At 35.1% G+C, this 12,582-nt stretch overlaps 1 protein-coding gene across 1 annotated transcript in view; it reads right to left on the reverse strand.

Moving 5' to 3' along the window:
• The window catches only part of ADGRA3 (adhesion G protein-coupled receptor A3), a 57,235-nt gene that overhangs the window by 23,934 nt on the left and 20,719 nt on the right, over positions 1–12,582 (reverse strand). The window contains exons 3-8 of the mRNA XM_059817679.1: positions 9,499–9,570; positions 8,237–8,308; positions 7,261–7,332; positions 4,894–5,054; positions 3,808–4,021; positions 2,679–2,843 (exon numbers count right to left, since the gene is read on the reverse strand). Coding sequence (XP_059673662.1) covers positions 2,679–2,843; positions 3,808–4,021; positions 4,894–5,054; positions 7,261–7,332; positions 8,237–8,308; positions 9,499–9,570 — 756 coding nt within the window. The remainder of the gene's footprint in view (positions 1–2,678; positions 2,844–3,807; positions 4,022–4,893; positions 5,055–7,260; positions 7,333–8,236; positions 8,309–9,498; positions 9,571–12,582) is intronic.

Consider the following 12,582-nt stretch of genomic DNA (forward strand, 5'->3'; position numbering starts at 1 on the left):
TGCAAACAAAAGCTACATAAGTTTGGCTGCATTCTTAATTTCTTGTGAGCCTAAGCTTGAACATCTTTCACAGTTTACCCAACTGCTAGCAGAAGTGCAAATTTGGACTTTATTAACACTCTTATTTCATCACTGTTTATAATTAGGCACTCCAGATTTATCACATATACATGAGAGTAGACAGCTGTAGGGGAAAAGATGGTTCATTTACATTTAAGTACTGTAATTTCATTTCAGGAAAAAAAAGCCAGACCATGAGATTATAAAAGAATCCTTTCCTTCATGCATATTAATTCTGTTTTGAAAGCATTTATTTCTTTAAACCAACAATAACTTTCAGTTACAATGAGTTTTTATATCATCATTTCATTAGCTTACAGGTAGTCTAATATTTTTCTTATTACATTTTAGTAATTCTCTAAATTCAGCATGACAATTAGTTTCAAGATTAATTATACCCAATGAGTAACAGTTTTCAAAAGGATAATTCTTATATGTAAGAAAGAATTCTATCAACTACCAGCATAAAATTATTCTAAACACAACAGTTGAAGGATTTACTGAAGCAGAAGCATTAGGCTACATTTTAACATGCAAACTATATTTTCAGTTTAATCATGGACTGTAACATATTCAGGGATATTATCTGAGTAACACTTAAAAGACTATCTAAATTTAAAAAAAAAGACTTTATGATGAAGACACTTTTTGCCTAATCTTTATAAACTCATGTTAAACTACTATGACTGAGCCAAAGACATTGAAAACAAACATCCTCCTTCGCTACACTTTGCTATCCCATCTCTGAAGAGGTAAAAACCTAGATGCCAGTTTTGAAACGACTTCCAAGCTGAAATGACTAACCAGTTCCAACTAAAAAAAAAAACTATAAAATCAAATTCACCTAGGATCATTTACAGCCATCTGCTCAGAACCATCTTCTCACTAGTCAAAGTCTTATTTCCATATGGTCTCAAAGGTGAAAAATTACTCTTTATTATTACTCTACCTAAACTACAAGTGGAAATGTTACACTAAACCAAGACATAGCGAACATTTTGATAAGCTGAACATTTCCTGAAATCTTATTTCCTTCTACTGAATTCCAGAAGGGGTAAATCCTATTACACTGAACAGTCACTGAACAGCACAGGTTAATTTAATGGAAAACACTTTGAAATAAGCCTTTACCATCTGTTTTCACCTCTAACAGCAAATCAAAGAAGAACGATTCACACCTGTATCATTAAAAAATGCATAAGTGATTTAAATAGATGTGTTCTTTGATGAGTACAGCATGCATCTGCTTGACTTTCTTTACCTTTTATCTTAAGCAGGACGTTCTCATTTTCTAATGTAATGCTCATCCCTGCAGTTGAAACCACCACAGTGTAAAAAGAGGATACACACAAGGTTTCTCATATAAATAATTTCTCACAATGTGAAAGCAAAGCTCTTTAGTAGTTCCAAATTGCCTCTGTGCAGCAATTGATCTTAACACTACTTCACTTACTAATAGTTCCTCATACTCGGACACCAGCTACCCTTCTTCTCAAATTGTCCAACTGATGAACATAAAGAAGATGAACTCAGAACAAATGCTCTCAGCCAGGACTTTACCTGAATTTTTGCTACAGCTGGAGAAGGCCTTCTGCACCTGAAAGCTTGTCTTTGCTCCCCCGAAAAACTATGTCCCAACAACATGCTTTAACTTACTTTTCATTTCTTAAAATAAAAGATTTATGGTCTTAGATTAGCTGTACAGAAAGAAGCCGACTTTAAAGAACCCTAATGTACACAGAGAAAGGAAGAAAAGTTTATAAATGTAAACAAATGATCAAGCAGAAGATCAACATAGCCAAGCAGCATAAGAAAAACAGAAGTAAACGAGTGGGTAAAAGCAGTTATTACAACATTAAGAAACCCTATAAAAGGTAGTGAAAACATATGCTGTGACATACACTAATTCTCAGTAGAAGCTACTGCAGGGAGGTACAACACAGTGTAGTTATAAAGGGAATTTACCTTACATATAGAGAATCTATACAGAAGCTATCTGTTATAGCTGGCACCTCCAGGAGTAATGTGTTGTTAGAGTGACCAGCAGCAGAAAGATCAGGAAAGGGAAAAAAGGTGAAGAGGTAAGAACAAAAGATAAAATACTCTGCAATACCCAACACAATGGAACATCAAAGCTACCACTACAGTCCTAACAATCATTAAAAGGAAGCACCACTCATTATTTACTCTGATACTCACAGGGGAAAAAAACTCCATTACGTGTTTCCTATATAGTGATTTTGTAATATGGGAGTAGGAGGGTTTTAAAAACAGAATGATAAGCTGGTGGAAACCCCGCCTGTCACTATGCCGTCCAAATCTAACTTACAGATTGTCTAAAAAGTTTTACTCTATTCTAATAATTCTATTTATGTATTTCAAATATCATAGCTCACTTTCCATCTCTTCCAAAGACATGAGTTAACAGGCTCAAAGTTTAACATTTCATGGTATAGTTGTGTGCACTTCTTTCAACACATACTAGTTCAGAGCAGTTAAAAATCTATTACACATCATTTACAAATGAACATCCACATAGGTGCCTTTAAAACATAATACCTTAGTTAAAAACAAAATTAAAAGGACTTTTCTCCAAAAAAAAAATTGAGGTTACCAACCTGAAATCCCCTTTATTGTTCACAACCCTCTCTGGAGGGCAGTACTGCGCAGAACTTTCTAAGACCACAATGTCTACTGTCCTTGTGTTATTCCCACGTCTGGTTTGTACATGGCAACCCCAGTTTCCTGTGGAGCCAGCCTGAATGTTTGAGATTGTCAGTGCACTGAGAAGATAAAATAAACAAATAAAACCCAACAGTCTTGCAATAAAATTTATAAACTTTTACCAAAAGATTAATAATGTACAGAAAGACAATGGAAAAAACAACCAACTACACACAACTGAGAGTGATCTTACAAAACCAGAGCTATCTATGAATAAATGTATTGTAATTAACAGAGAAATAGTTACTATTCTTCTAGCTCTCAATTTTGCCAAGGTAGGAAAGAAAAGAACAGCCATGGGAAAAAGTTCCTTGACTTCAGAAAGACAACATGAGAAGTCCAAATTCCCCAAGTGTTATCATTGCTCTTCAACACAAAGTTTTTATAGTTCCAGAAAGGCCAAACTAAAATAATTTCCCAAACGCATAATTTGTGATAAAGTTAGAAACCCTAATTTACTAATACAATTACAGGATATATAACCACTTTGTAGATGCTGAATGAGTTAAAAATCTGCTGCAGGCAGAATAAGTTATACTTATAGATCTCTGCTGGAGAACTTCAATATTACCAACTGTGGTGTGCTCAAAAGGAAGAGGAAAGAATCCATGAGTAGTTCACTTAAATGCCTTGTTTTCATAATTTTAATGTTCCAAGAGAACAAATGTATGCTACCACAAACATATTTTACATGAACTGCACTGGGTAACCCTTGGAGATAATTAAAACCTAACTGCAACAGTCCTGGGCAACCTGCTCTAACTAACCCTGTTTTAAGCAGGTGGGTTTGACTAATCAAATCTCTAGACCTCCCTCCTCAAACTTGACAGTTAGCAAGAGTGACCAAACCCAGGTAATTTAAGAGATGTGTGAAGTGACAGACTACTTCCCTACTTGGGAAGTTTCTGTCTACATACGTTCACTCAGCAGGGATCTGAGAGGGCCTTACTGGTTATGGAAGTAGTCACTAAATCAGAGCAGAAAATAAGGAGTGGGAAATATATTTTCCCTTTTTGGATTCACCTTGCAATCAGTGAGCAGTTATGAATCATGTTTTTTTCAACAAAAATACCCTGGGACTCATCAGTTTCCACTATCTTTCCATCCTGATACCACAAGACTTGCATGTCTTGATCAATATACGAAGCCATACATTGGAAGGGTAGACTATCTCCTTCAAAGACAACCTGACGGTGAGATGGAGTCATATAGAAAGATGGTAATTCAAGTGGCGGTTCTAGAAGTCAAGAAATAAAACCACAATTAGTAGCAAGAATCTGTTATATACATTATTTTCAAAAGAGGTGAAAAATACACTGAGTATCAATTATTAATATAACCTCCTTGTAAGCTGCATCTTGCAAGATTTATATAAAAACTACATTTGCTACATCAGATATTGAAAAATACAAATTCTCATCATATTCCTTTTCAAAGTGTGTGTTCCTTTAATGTAATACCTTTCAAAAATCTTTTGCTAGCCCACATCCAAAAGAGTAAAAATAAACTTGAATGAAAAATATATTTATGCATTTTATCTTTTCACAATTTCTCACTATTAATATTTCAAAATCACAAATACATATGTTTTACTATTTTGACAGACAGAATGACTCCAATATGACAAAGAAGTTAAGCAAGTTGGTCATGGTTTCATCACAAGAAGGCGGCTAATTAACAAGAAAATCACCATGTAGGAAAGTAAGTCATAAAATGAAGACCTTTTAACTTCAGAAATTTGGGCCTGGATTAAAGTCAGATAGCTAGACTTTGGGAAAAAAATAACCAGTTTCTGGTTCCTCTTAGGAAGTTTAAGTAAAAATCCCTGAAAAATATGGATTAGCAGGAAAAAGGAGTTTATCGCCAGAGACTGCTACTCATCCTTAGTTTCTACAGACTAATATCCACAATCACCAATTTATTTATTTCCAAAAGCAAACAACACTGAATCATGACTAAAGATCAGCCTTTGAAAAAGAATCATTATTACCACTATCATATAAGCGCTGAATTTCAGGGAAACAGAACAAAGCAAAAAAGTCTGTTCACTAATATTAACAGAATATGGATTACGTTAGAAAATAAGTATCAATTGTCAGGAGTGCTTACCGCAGGTCAGAAGTTCCTGCTTAACACCAGTCACCGTCTGTGACTGAAGTGACTTGGGATAGGCACATTTAGTTTCACGTACAGTTATATTTCTTTCTTTTAACCACTGATGCATCCACAGTATGTTGCAATCACAAAGAAGATAATCAGTCTGAAATTCTCTGTAACACAAAATAGGTATTCACAGTGACAAAATACAACACTCAAAGGTCTGAAAGCTTGACATCAACAGCTGTACAATGCCTCTCCGTTGTGACAGAAACACAGACAACAAGGAGTCAAACCCCAGAACACAGCGGAGTTGCCTGCCACTGTGTATTGGAAGATACTCTAATCCTCTGCAAGCTGTGGTCTGAGAACAAAAGTACACACTCCACGAGAAAAGGAATCCTCTCCATAAATATGAGGAACATCTAACACCTGGGCATGAAAAAATTTCTAGTAATTTCTTTGATGAAAACAGTTTACGTTATTTACACAGACTCACACAATCATTAAGATTCCAAAAGACCTGTAAGATCATCAAGTCCAACCATCAACCCAACACCACCATGCCCATTAAACCATGTCCCACAATGCCACATCCACACGTTCCTTGAACACCTCCAGTGAGGGTGACTCCACCACCTCCCTGGGCAGACTGTTCCAACGCTTCACCACTCTCTCAGTAAAGAAATTTTTCCTAATATCCAGCCTGAACCTCCCCTGGCACAACTTTAGGCCATTTCCTCTTGTCCTGTCACTAGTCACTTGGGAGAAGAGACCAACACCCACCTCTCTGCAACCCCCTTCCAGGTAATTGTAGAGAGCGATATGGTCTACCCTCAGCCTCCTCTTCTCCAGACTAAACAACCCCAGTTCCCTCAGCCGCTCCTCATAAGACTTGTGTTCCAGACCCCTCAACAGCTTCCTCGCCCTTCCCTGGACATGCTCCAGCACCTCAATGTCCTTCTTGTAGTGAGGGGCCCAAAACTGAACACAGTATTCGAGGTGCGGCCTCACCAGTGCCGAGTACAGGGGCACGATCACCTCCCTGCTCCTGCTGTCCACACTGTTTCTGATACAGGCCAGGATGCTGTTTTAAGTGAGCAATAACAAGGAATTGCTTGAATATGCATCACCATAACTTAAGAACACACTTTATTGCTTCGTTTTAGGAATCAAATGCTTTAACAGTAAAATCAACAGAAATATAAAAAATAGCCTCTCACCTCTCTTTTCAGAACCAGTATTCACACAATTTTAATGACAGTTTTTTTCTGCTTTATATGAAAATCATATAAGGCTTTTCATTGATTCATAAAGTATTCTCTGTATAATTTAATACTTCTTACTAAAAAGACATACCAAATCCCCCCATAGGTGTCTGTTGTAGTCAGTTAAATTAAAAGATAATGTAAATATTTCATCTGTTTAGAAACAGTTAAAAATGTATCAAAATGTACCACTATATCTACACTTTTTTTTACCTCTAGTGAAAACATAATTTATTTTTCTTTTTGGAAATGTCTAGAGGATAACAAAACATCACAGGCAGAACACTTCAAACACTAAATCAACATTCCTGTGAAACTCCACTTGGTCTTTGTTCACAGGAATTCTTCCAGACACACACATTTTTAATAGCAACGGTTATATCCACGTTATCTTGTCAGACCTGTGATGTTCTTGGACAGCAACCTTTATGTACACAATTAAAACACCAGGAATAACAACTTACAAACAATTGAAAGAAGCTGAAGGAGGGAAAAGAAACATTTCCCTTTATAAACAAGAAATTAACTCTGTGTCAAAGCTGGAAGTCAGAGCTTTTGCGAAAGTCCCAGTGCAGTGAGACAACTGTCATGACTACCAGGGAAAAATGCATGCTAATCATCAGCACTGATAATTTTTTTCATCTACTTTCTTCCTTACACAAGATTACAACTCTCATGAAATTAAAGGAGAGAAAAAGAACATGAGGTTGAGATGTACCCGCTGTTACCTGTAACAAAACTATACTGTTCTTCAAGGGCTAAGGTCTTCCTTAGAAGTATTTGTTCCCTTTGTTAAAAAAGGTGTAAAAAGCTATTTATTTAATATAAAATAATAAATGATGCATATAGAATAAAACTTTCAGAAGCCCAGATGCCAGTATAGCTTTGTCCTCAGAACTACGTAACAAATACTGAGCATCTTTTGAAGGAAGTTAAATACTCAAATATCTGTACATACATTTCCCATGCACTTATTCAGATAAAGAAACCACTGTTTTGAGGTTTAAAAGTAAAAATGCAAAACTGTAGTACCAACAAGCATATATAAAATGGTTTTTGTTAATAAAACAAGTTATCATGCAAATTAAGATTACATGCAATAAGTACTTACAGAGACTTTAGTGAACCAAGATGATCAAATGTTCCCTCTGTAAGTGTAGAAAACAGATTTCCAGAAAGATTCCTAAGAAATGAAAGTATCATGATTTGAACTCATGCTTAAGCAACTGACATTTGAAATAAAAAAAAATCCCTCTTCAAGATAACATTATTTTAAAACCTACAAGATATTAGTATTACACTCTGTCATAGTTCACAAGACTGTAAGAATAATAATCAGGTCTGATAGCCTAGCAAAAAATCCTAAAATAAACTGTCTTTTTTAGCTGAAGAATTTTAAGATTGGGAAGAAGGACTAAAAGCACATACTTTATTTTTATTTAAAGCAACAACTAGCACATGTCAAGCGTACATTTCGAGAAGTTTAAAATTAACTTTGTCGTTCACAGTGAATTGGTGTGTTGCTATTAACATGCTATAAGAAGCACGTTTGATCTAGCAGAATAATTTTAAAAAATATTATACATCCCACTTTCTCTGTATCAGTGAAAGCACTGCACAAGCAGCAAAAAACCAGGGCAAAAAAACATTCCGTAATCTTACTGTTATTTTCTTAAATTAAATTAAGAACTGCAAAACGCGCAAGAAAGCAAGCAAAACACAACCATACTGATGCCATGGTAAAAGGCACAGGTATTAAAAGATTCTATAACCCTGAAATATTTTTCTAGGGAAAATATTTTGTACAGTCTCCTATTCTCCCCCCTTCCAACCCCCACTATGCCTTCTAAAAAACTGGAAAATGGCTGCAAAGCAGACAGAGCACTGAGTGGTATGGTTTTGGTTGCTCCTGCCCCTCCCGCCCTTTTTTTTTTTTAAGCTTGCTACCAAGTAACAAACCACAATTATAGCCACATTGCATCTCTTTCAAGTGCATGCTTAAACTAGTCCCATAGAAACAGAGAATGTTAACTTACATAAGACTAAAACTTAAGAAGTGAAATTATATACAACAAAATTGTACTTACAATCTAATAAGATTGACAAGTCCTCTAAATATATCTGCATTCAGGCAGCCTATTCTGTTATTAGTTAAGTCTCTATAAATACGAAAAAGCAAAAAATCGGAATAAACTGTTTTATTTCCAAATCGCATACAGTCTGCAAACAGAAGTATTTCAACTAAAATTCATGAGTAACAGATTGCACTATATATACATTTAGTCTTTTTCAGCAAACCCCAGAAGTACTGCTATGTGGGTATAAACACATGCATGTGAGTCTTTGTTCCATTTCTCAAGTAATAATGGTTTGCCCATACACAGTTAAATCAGCCTTTCCTTACCAGTAAAACCCCTTAGAATGGGCTTGGCTTAAATCACTACAAAGTAAATTTTCATATTTGTACAGTATATGGTATTACCAAAACTACTTAAAGGAAGAAAAATTAAGCTTGTAAGAACTAATGGTCCAGAATTGGTCCTTCAGCATTGTTTTTAAGGTTTTCAGAAGTGCAATTACCAACAAAATTTCCTTTTAAGTGAGCCAGATCATCTGATCAGTGACAAATGAACATAGATATTACAAAAATTTAAGAAGGAAAGCTGTATGCTGACTAAAGGCTGGAGGGCAGGGGGGCGAAATCACGAAGACTTAAAGGCTGTCCCAGATATTCCAAAAATCTGAAGAGTTTTTTAAAAAAAGCAAAAGGAAAAAAAGAAATAAAAAGGTCACCATGCTGAGGTCTTGTTTTTCAAGTTTCATCTGGGACAGAATTTTTACAGCCAAGGTATAAATACCCCAAAAATGTGTTAATGCGAATGTTGGCACAACCTTCAATAAAGCAGCATTAACAGCACTGTAATTTCAGTGTAGTATTAATAGCAAGGGACTCTGTGTTCCATTACGACCTTTGGGGGGGAAAAAAAAAAATCATGAGTTTAACATTTAACAAAGGAAGACTTAATGGCATCAAAGCTCTGAATGAACCTTCACCCAGTGGTGTTTCAAGTCACCAAAATACAAAAAGGGAGGAATAATACAAGAGACTGTCAGTAAGAACAAGTGAGAGCGCCAAGCCACAAGCCGTGGATGTTCTTCAGTTATGACTGAAAGCAGACTTTGTTTTATACATACATATATGTATGTATAAATTTAGACAGTATATACGTATTCAATTTCTAATATATAATAGTTTTGCTGTCTACATTTTCAGAACCTAAGACTTACTCTACTCTTAGGGGTTTTTTGTTTGTTTTATTTAAACTGACTAGTTAGATATACTACTTACAGTCTTTTCAGAGATGAAAGCCCCAGAAAAGCTCCTGGATTTATAGTACTAATAAGGTTGTTCTTAAGGTCCCTGTGGAGAAAAATTAAGACATTACATTTATCACAAACTACCCTTTAAAACAGATACACATGCATGAAGCTACACTTGTCTCAACTTGTTTGAAAACTGCCCAGAAAACCCATACAACGTATTTCTACCTTCTCTAACATAGTATCTTTCTAGTTAAAATACAGATTTTCAAATTTTGAAAGAGGTATATAAACAGCATGTGTATTTCTTTAAATATTCTATCAGTTCCTATCACATGAAAGGGTATCTAGTCAAAGATACTTTGTCACAGCGTCCAAATAGATTACAGCTGCTCAGGGTGTAACATTTACTCATTACACAGTACAATACTGTTTAGCACAGTGTTGTCTTCTTCAGCCTACCCAATTTTAAATACTTCAGTAGTGCCCAACATCTACCAAAAGAAGCAAATCAAGATCCTGAAAATACACAAAAGACACAACATTGGAAGTTTCCACGGATATTACTGGAACAAAAGCAAAGCGCTGGCTGAGAATCCCAAATAAAGCTGGCGAAAAAACTCAGAGCACAGATTTTTAAATCTTAAGTTTCCAGAATAGAAGATTGCAAGGAGAAATGTAAAGTAACTATGTCATTAAACTGCTTTATTAATTGTACAAGTGATATAGGAGTTTTAACTCCTAACTCGAGGTATTTTGCAGATACAGCTTAATTTGAAAGGTCACAGAAAGCATCTGCCAGCATCTACAGTTTTGAACAAACTTTTATCACTGCATGAATGCTAAAGTTATTTCTACCTCCTTATTCATCCCAGATTTTTACTATACTATTATTTGAAACTTTGCAGGCACTTACTACTACAAGAAAAATTTCTCATGCTTTGGTATTACGTGAATGTTCTGCATTTGAAAAGAAAATTAGTAATTTCAATTAAAAGCAATGTTTTGGTAAGCAAAAAGTAGAAAAACATCTCCTAAATCTACCACAATATTAATAATTCTGCCCGAAAGAGAACAGTACAAGAGGATTACATCTACCATCACACAGATATGCATGAGCAAAAATGTAAATTCATTCCAAGATTTCACAATAGCATTTCCTGCAGCCAGATTAACAAATCACGGTACAACAGACAGTGTCATGGCACATGGATCACGCTTCAATGCCATACCTAATAAACATTTTAAATACTTGAAATATTTTAAATACTTTAAATTTACCTTGCAGTACAGCAAATTAGTTTTCAATAAAACTATAACGTATACACACTTCTCTTATCTCGACTTTATTTTCTTGCCCTGTACGGTGGCGGGGACTGCCAACTGCTTCCAAAGTAGTATCAGGAACCTGAAGAACTGTAATGTTTTTCAGCCTCTTTCAGCAGGCTTATAAACCCAGTACCAAGACCATGACAAATATGGGAATACTAACAGTTATTCATCACTTATTACCATCAGTCTTTGGGATAGGGAAGAAAAGTTAGACACTGTTCATATTTTAAATTTCAGTTTTAAATCACGTAACTCCCACTTAAAATCTCACTGTGGAAAACACTCAGGGAGAAAAACCTTGACAACATGCCTTGGAAATCCACTAGTCTAGATTATCAGTGATCTCTACTTTCAAAGTGTAGTCCCTGATACACTGCTTTCTTAAATCCATTGCTTCAATGGAAAAAAAAATATGGTTTTTTAATTAAAAGCAAGAGTTTTACTACTTCCACAACCTGTTTATACATTTTGTTTGATTAGTTGATAAAAACTGACTAGTCTATTCTTTATGTATTTTTCTTCGCTTTTTTTTCTCCCCTTAGTAGGTCTTAATACCAGTTCCAGAAGGATAATTACACTAGAATTAATAAATTATTTTAAAAAAGAAATGCCAACAATTCTCTTGTTTTCATAAAACTCATTCAATGTACATTCTGTATTTTGTAAAAAAGATAGCAAAGCATTAATGAACCACCACACTAACGTAATTTTTTTAAAACACCCTGAATGTCCGAAGTGTTAGCATTTTCTCGACCCGCAACTACAACAGTTGGGGAATCTCTGGCATTTTTTTCCCCCCTCTCAGTGGCAGTCATTAGTAAGCACTAGCTATGTATTCATCTATCAGAAAGTATTAGCAGATAAAAACTGCGAAAAAAAGAGATATTTAAAGATCTCAAAATTAACACGGTGCTGACATGTCTGGCAGCTCTTCAAAAACAGTAAAAGATGTTGATACACAGGCTGCTGCAACTGCCAGGATTCCAGGATCTAGGACAGTTTCTAAATGAAGAAATGACAGTTGTGGTTAAACCAGCAGACTGCTAGGATTCTCACACAAAAGAGAGGTGGGAGAGACAATATCATTACAAACTTGTGTTTGACTTTAAAGTTTTTGTTGGTTTAACACTCACACATTTACACAAACTACTGAGTTTTAGTAATGGGAATTTAATTATCTCAGCCACTGATTTTAATAATTTTCTTTGGCAAAGCTCAACCAACAGGATACAGTTATAGATATTTATTTGTCCAAATAAAAGAAAATCTGTCCAAAACAAATCCGTTAGAAGAGGGTTTCAGTTAGGGTAATATTACAACTTCCCCAAGCTCTAGCTCATTGGTACATCTTTTATCCTACAGTAGCTACATTATTATAAATTATTTATAATTATATTATTATAAAAAATAAAACCACAAGTCAGGCAGCAGAGTAATCTTACACTGAGAACCTATTAAGAGAAAAATTTTTCTCTTAAATCTAAATAACACTGCAATGAGGATTCCCCTGTATTTATCAGGGAAGCCGACTAACTGAGATTAGGATAGTAGAAAAACTTAGGTTTTAAGGGATGTGTTGAGGTCACATAGTCCAACTTCTGGCTCAAACCACAACTAAATTGGATCAACTGCCCCACTGTTATGTCCAGTGAAGTTCTGAAAACCTCAAAGGATGCAGATTTCATCATTTCATCATCCAACTCTTAAGTGTTTAACCATTCTCATTATGAAGAATTTTCTTACGTCTAATCGGAACAGCCCTTTTCAAATCCATGATTAA

The sequence above is a fragment of the Gavia stellata genome, chromosome 5 (assembly GCF_030936135.1).
Source record: "Gavia stellata isolate bGavSte3 chromosome 5, bGavSte3.hap2, whole genome shotgun sequence".
Classification (NCBI taxonomy): domain Eukaryota; kingdom Metazoa; phylum Chordata; class Aves; order Gaviiformes; family Gaviidae; genus Gavia; species Gavia stellata.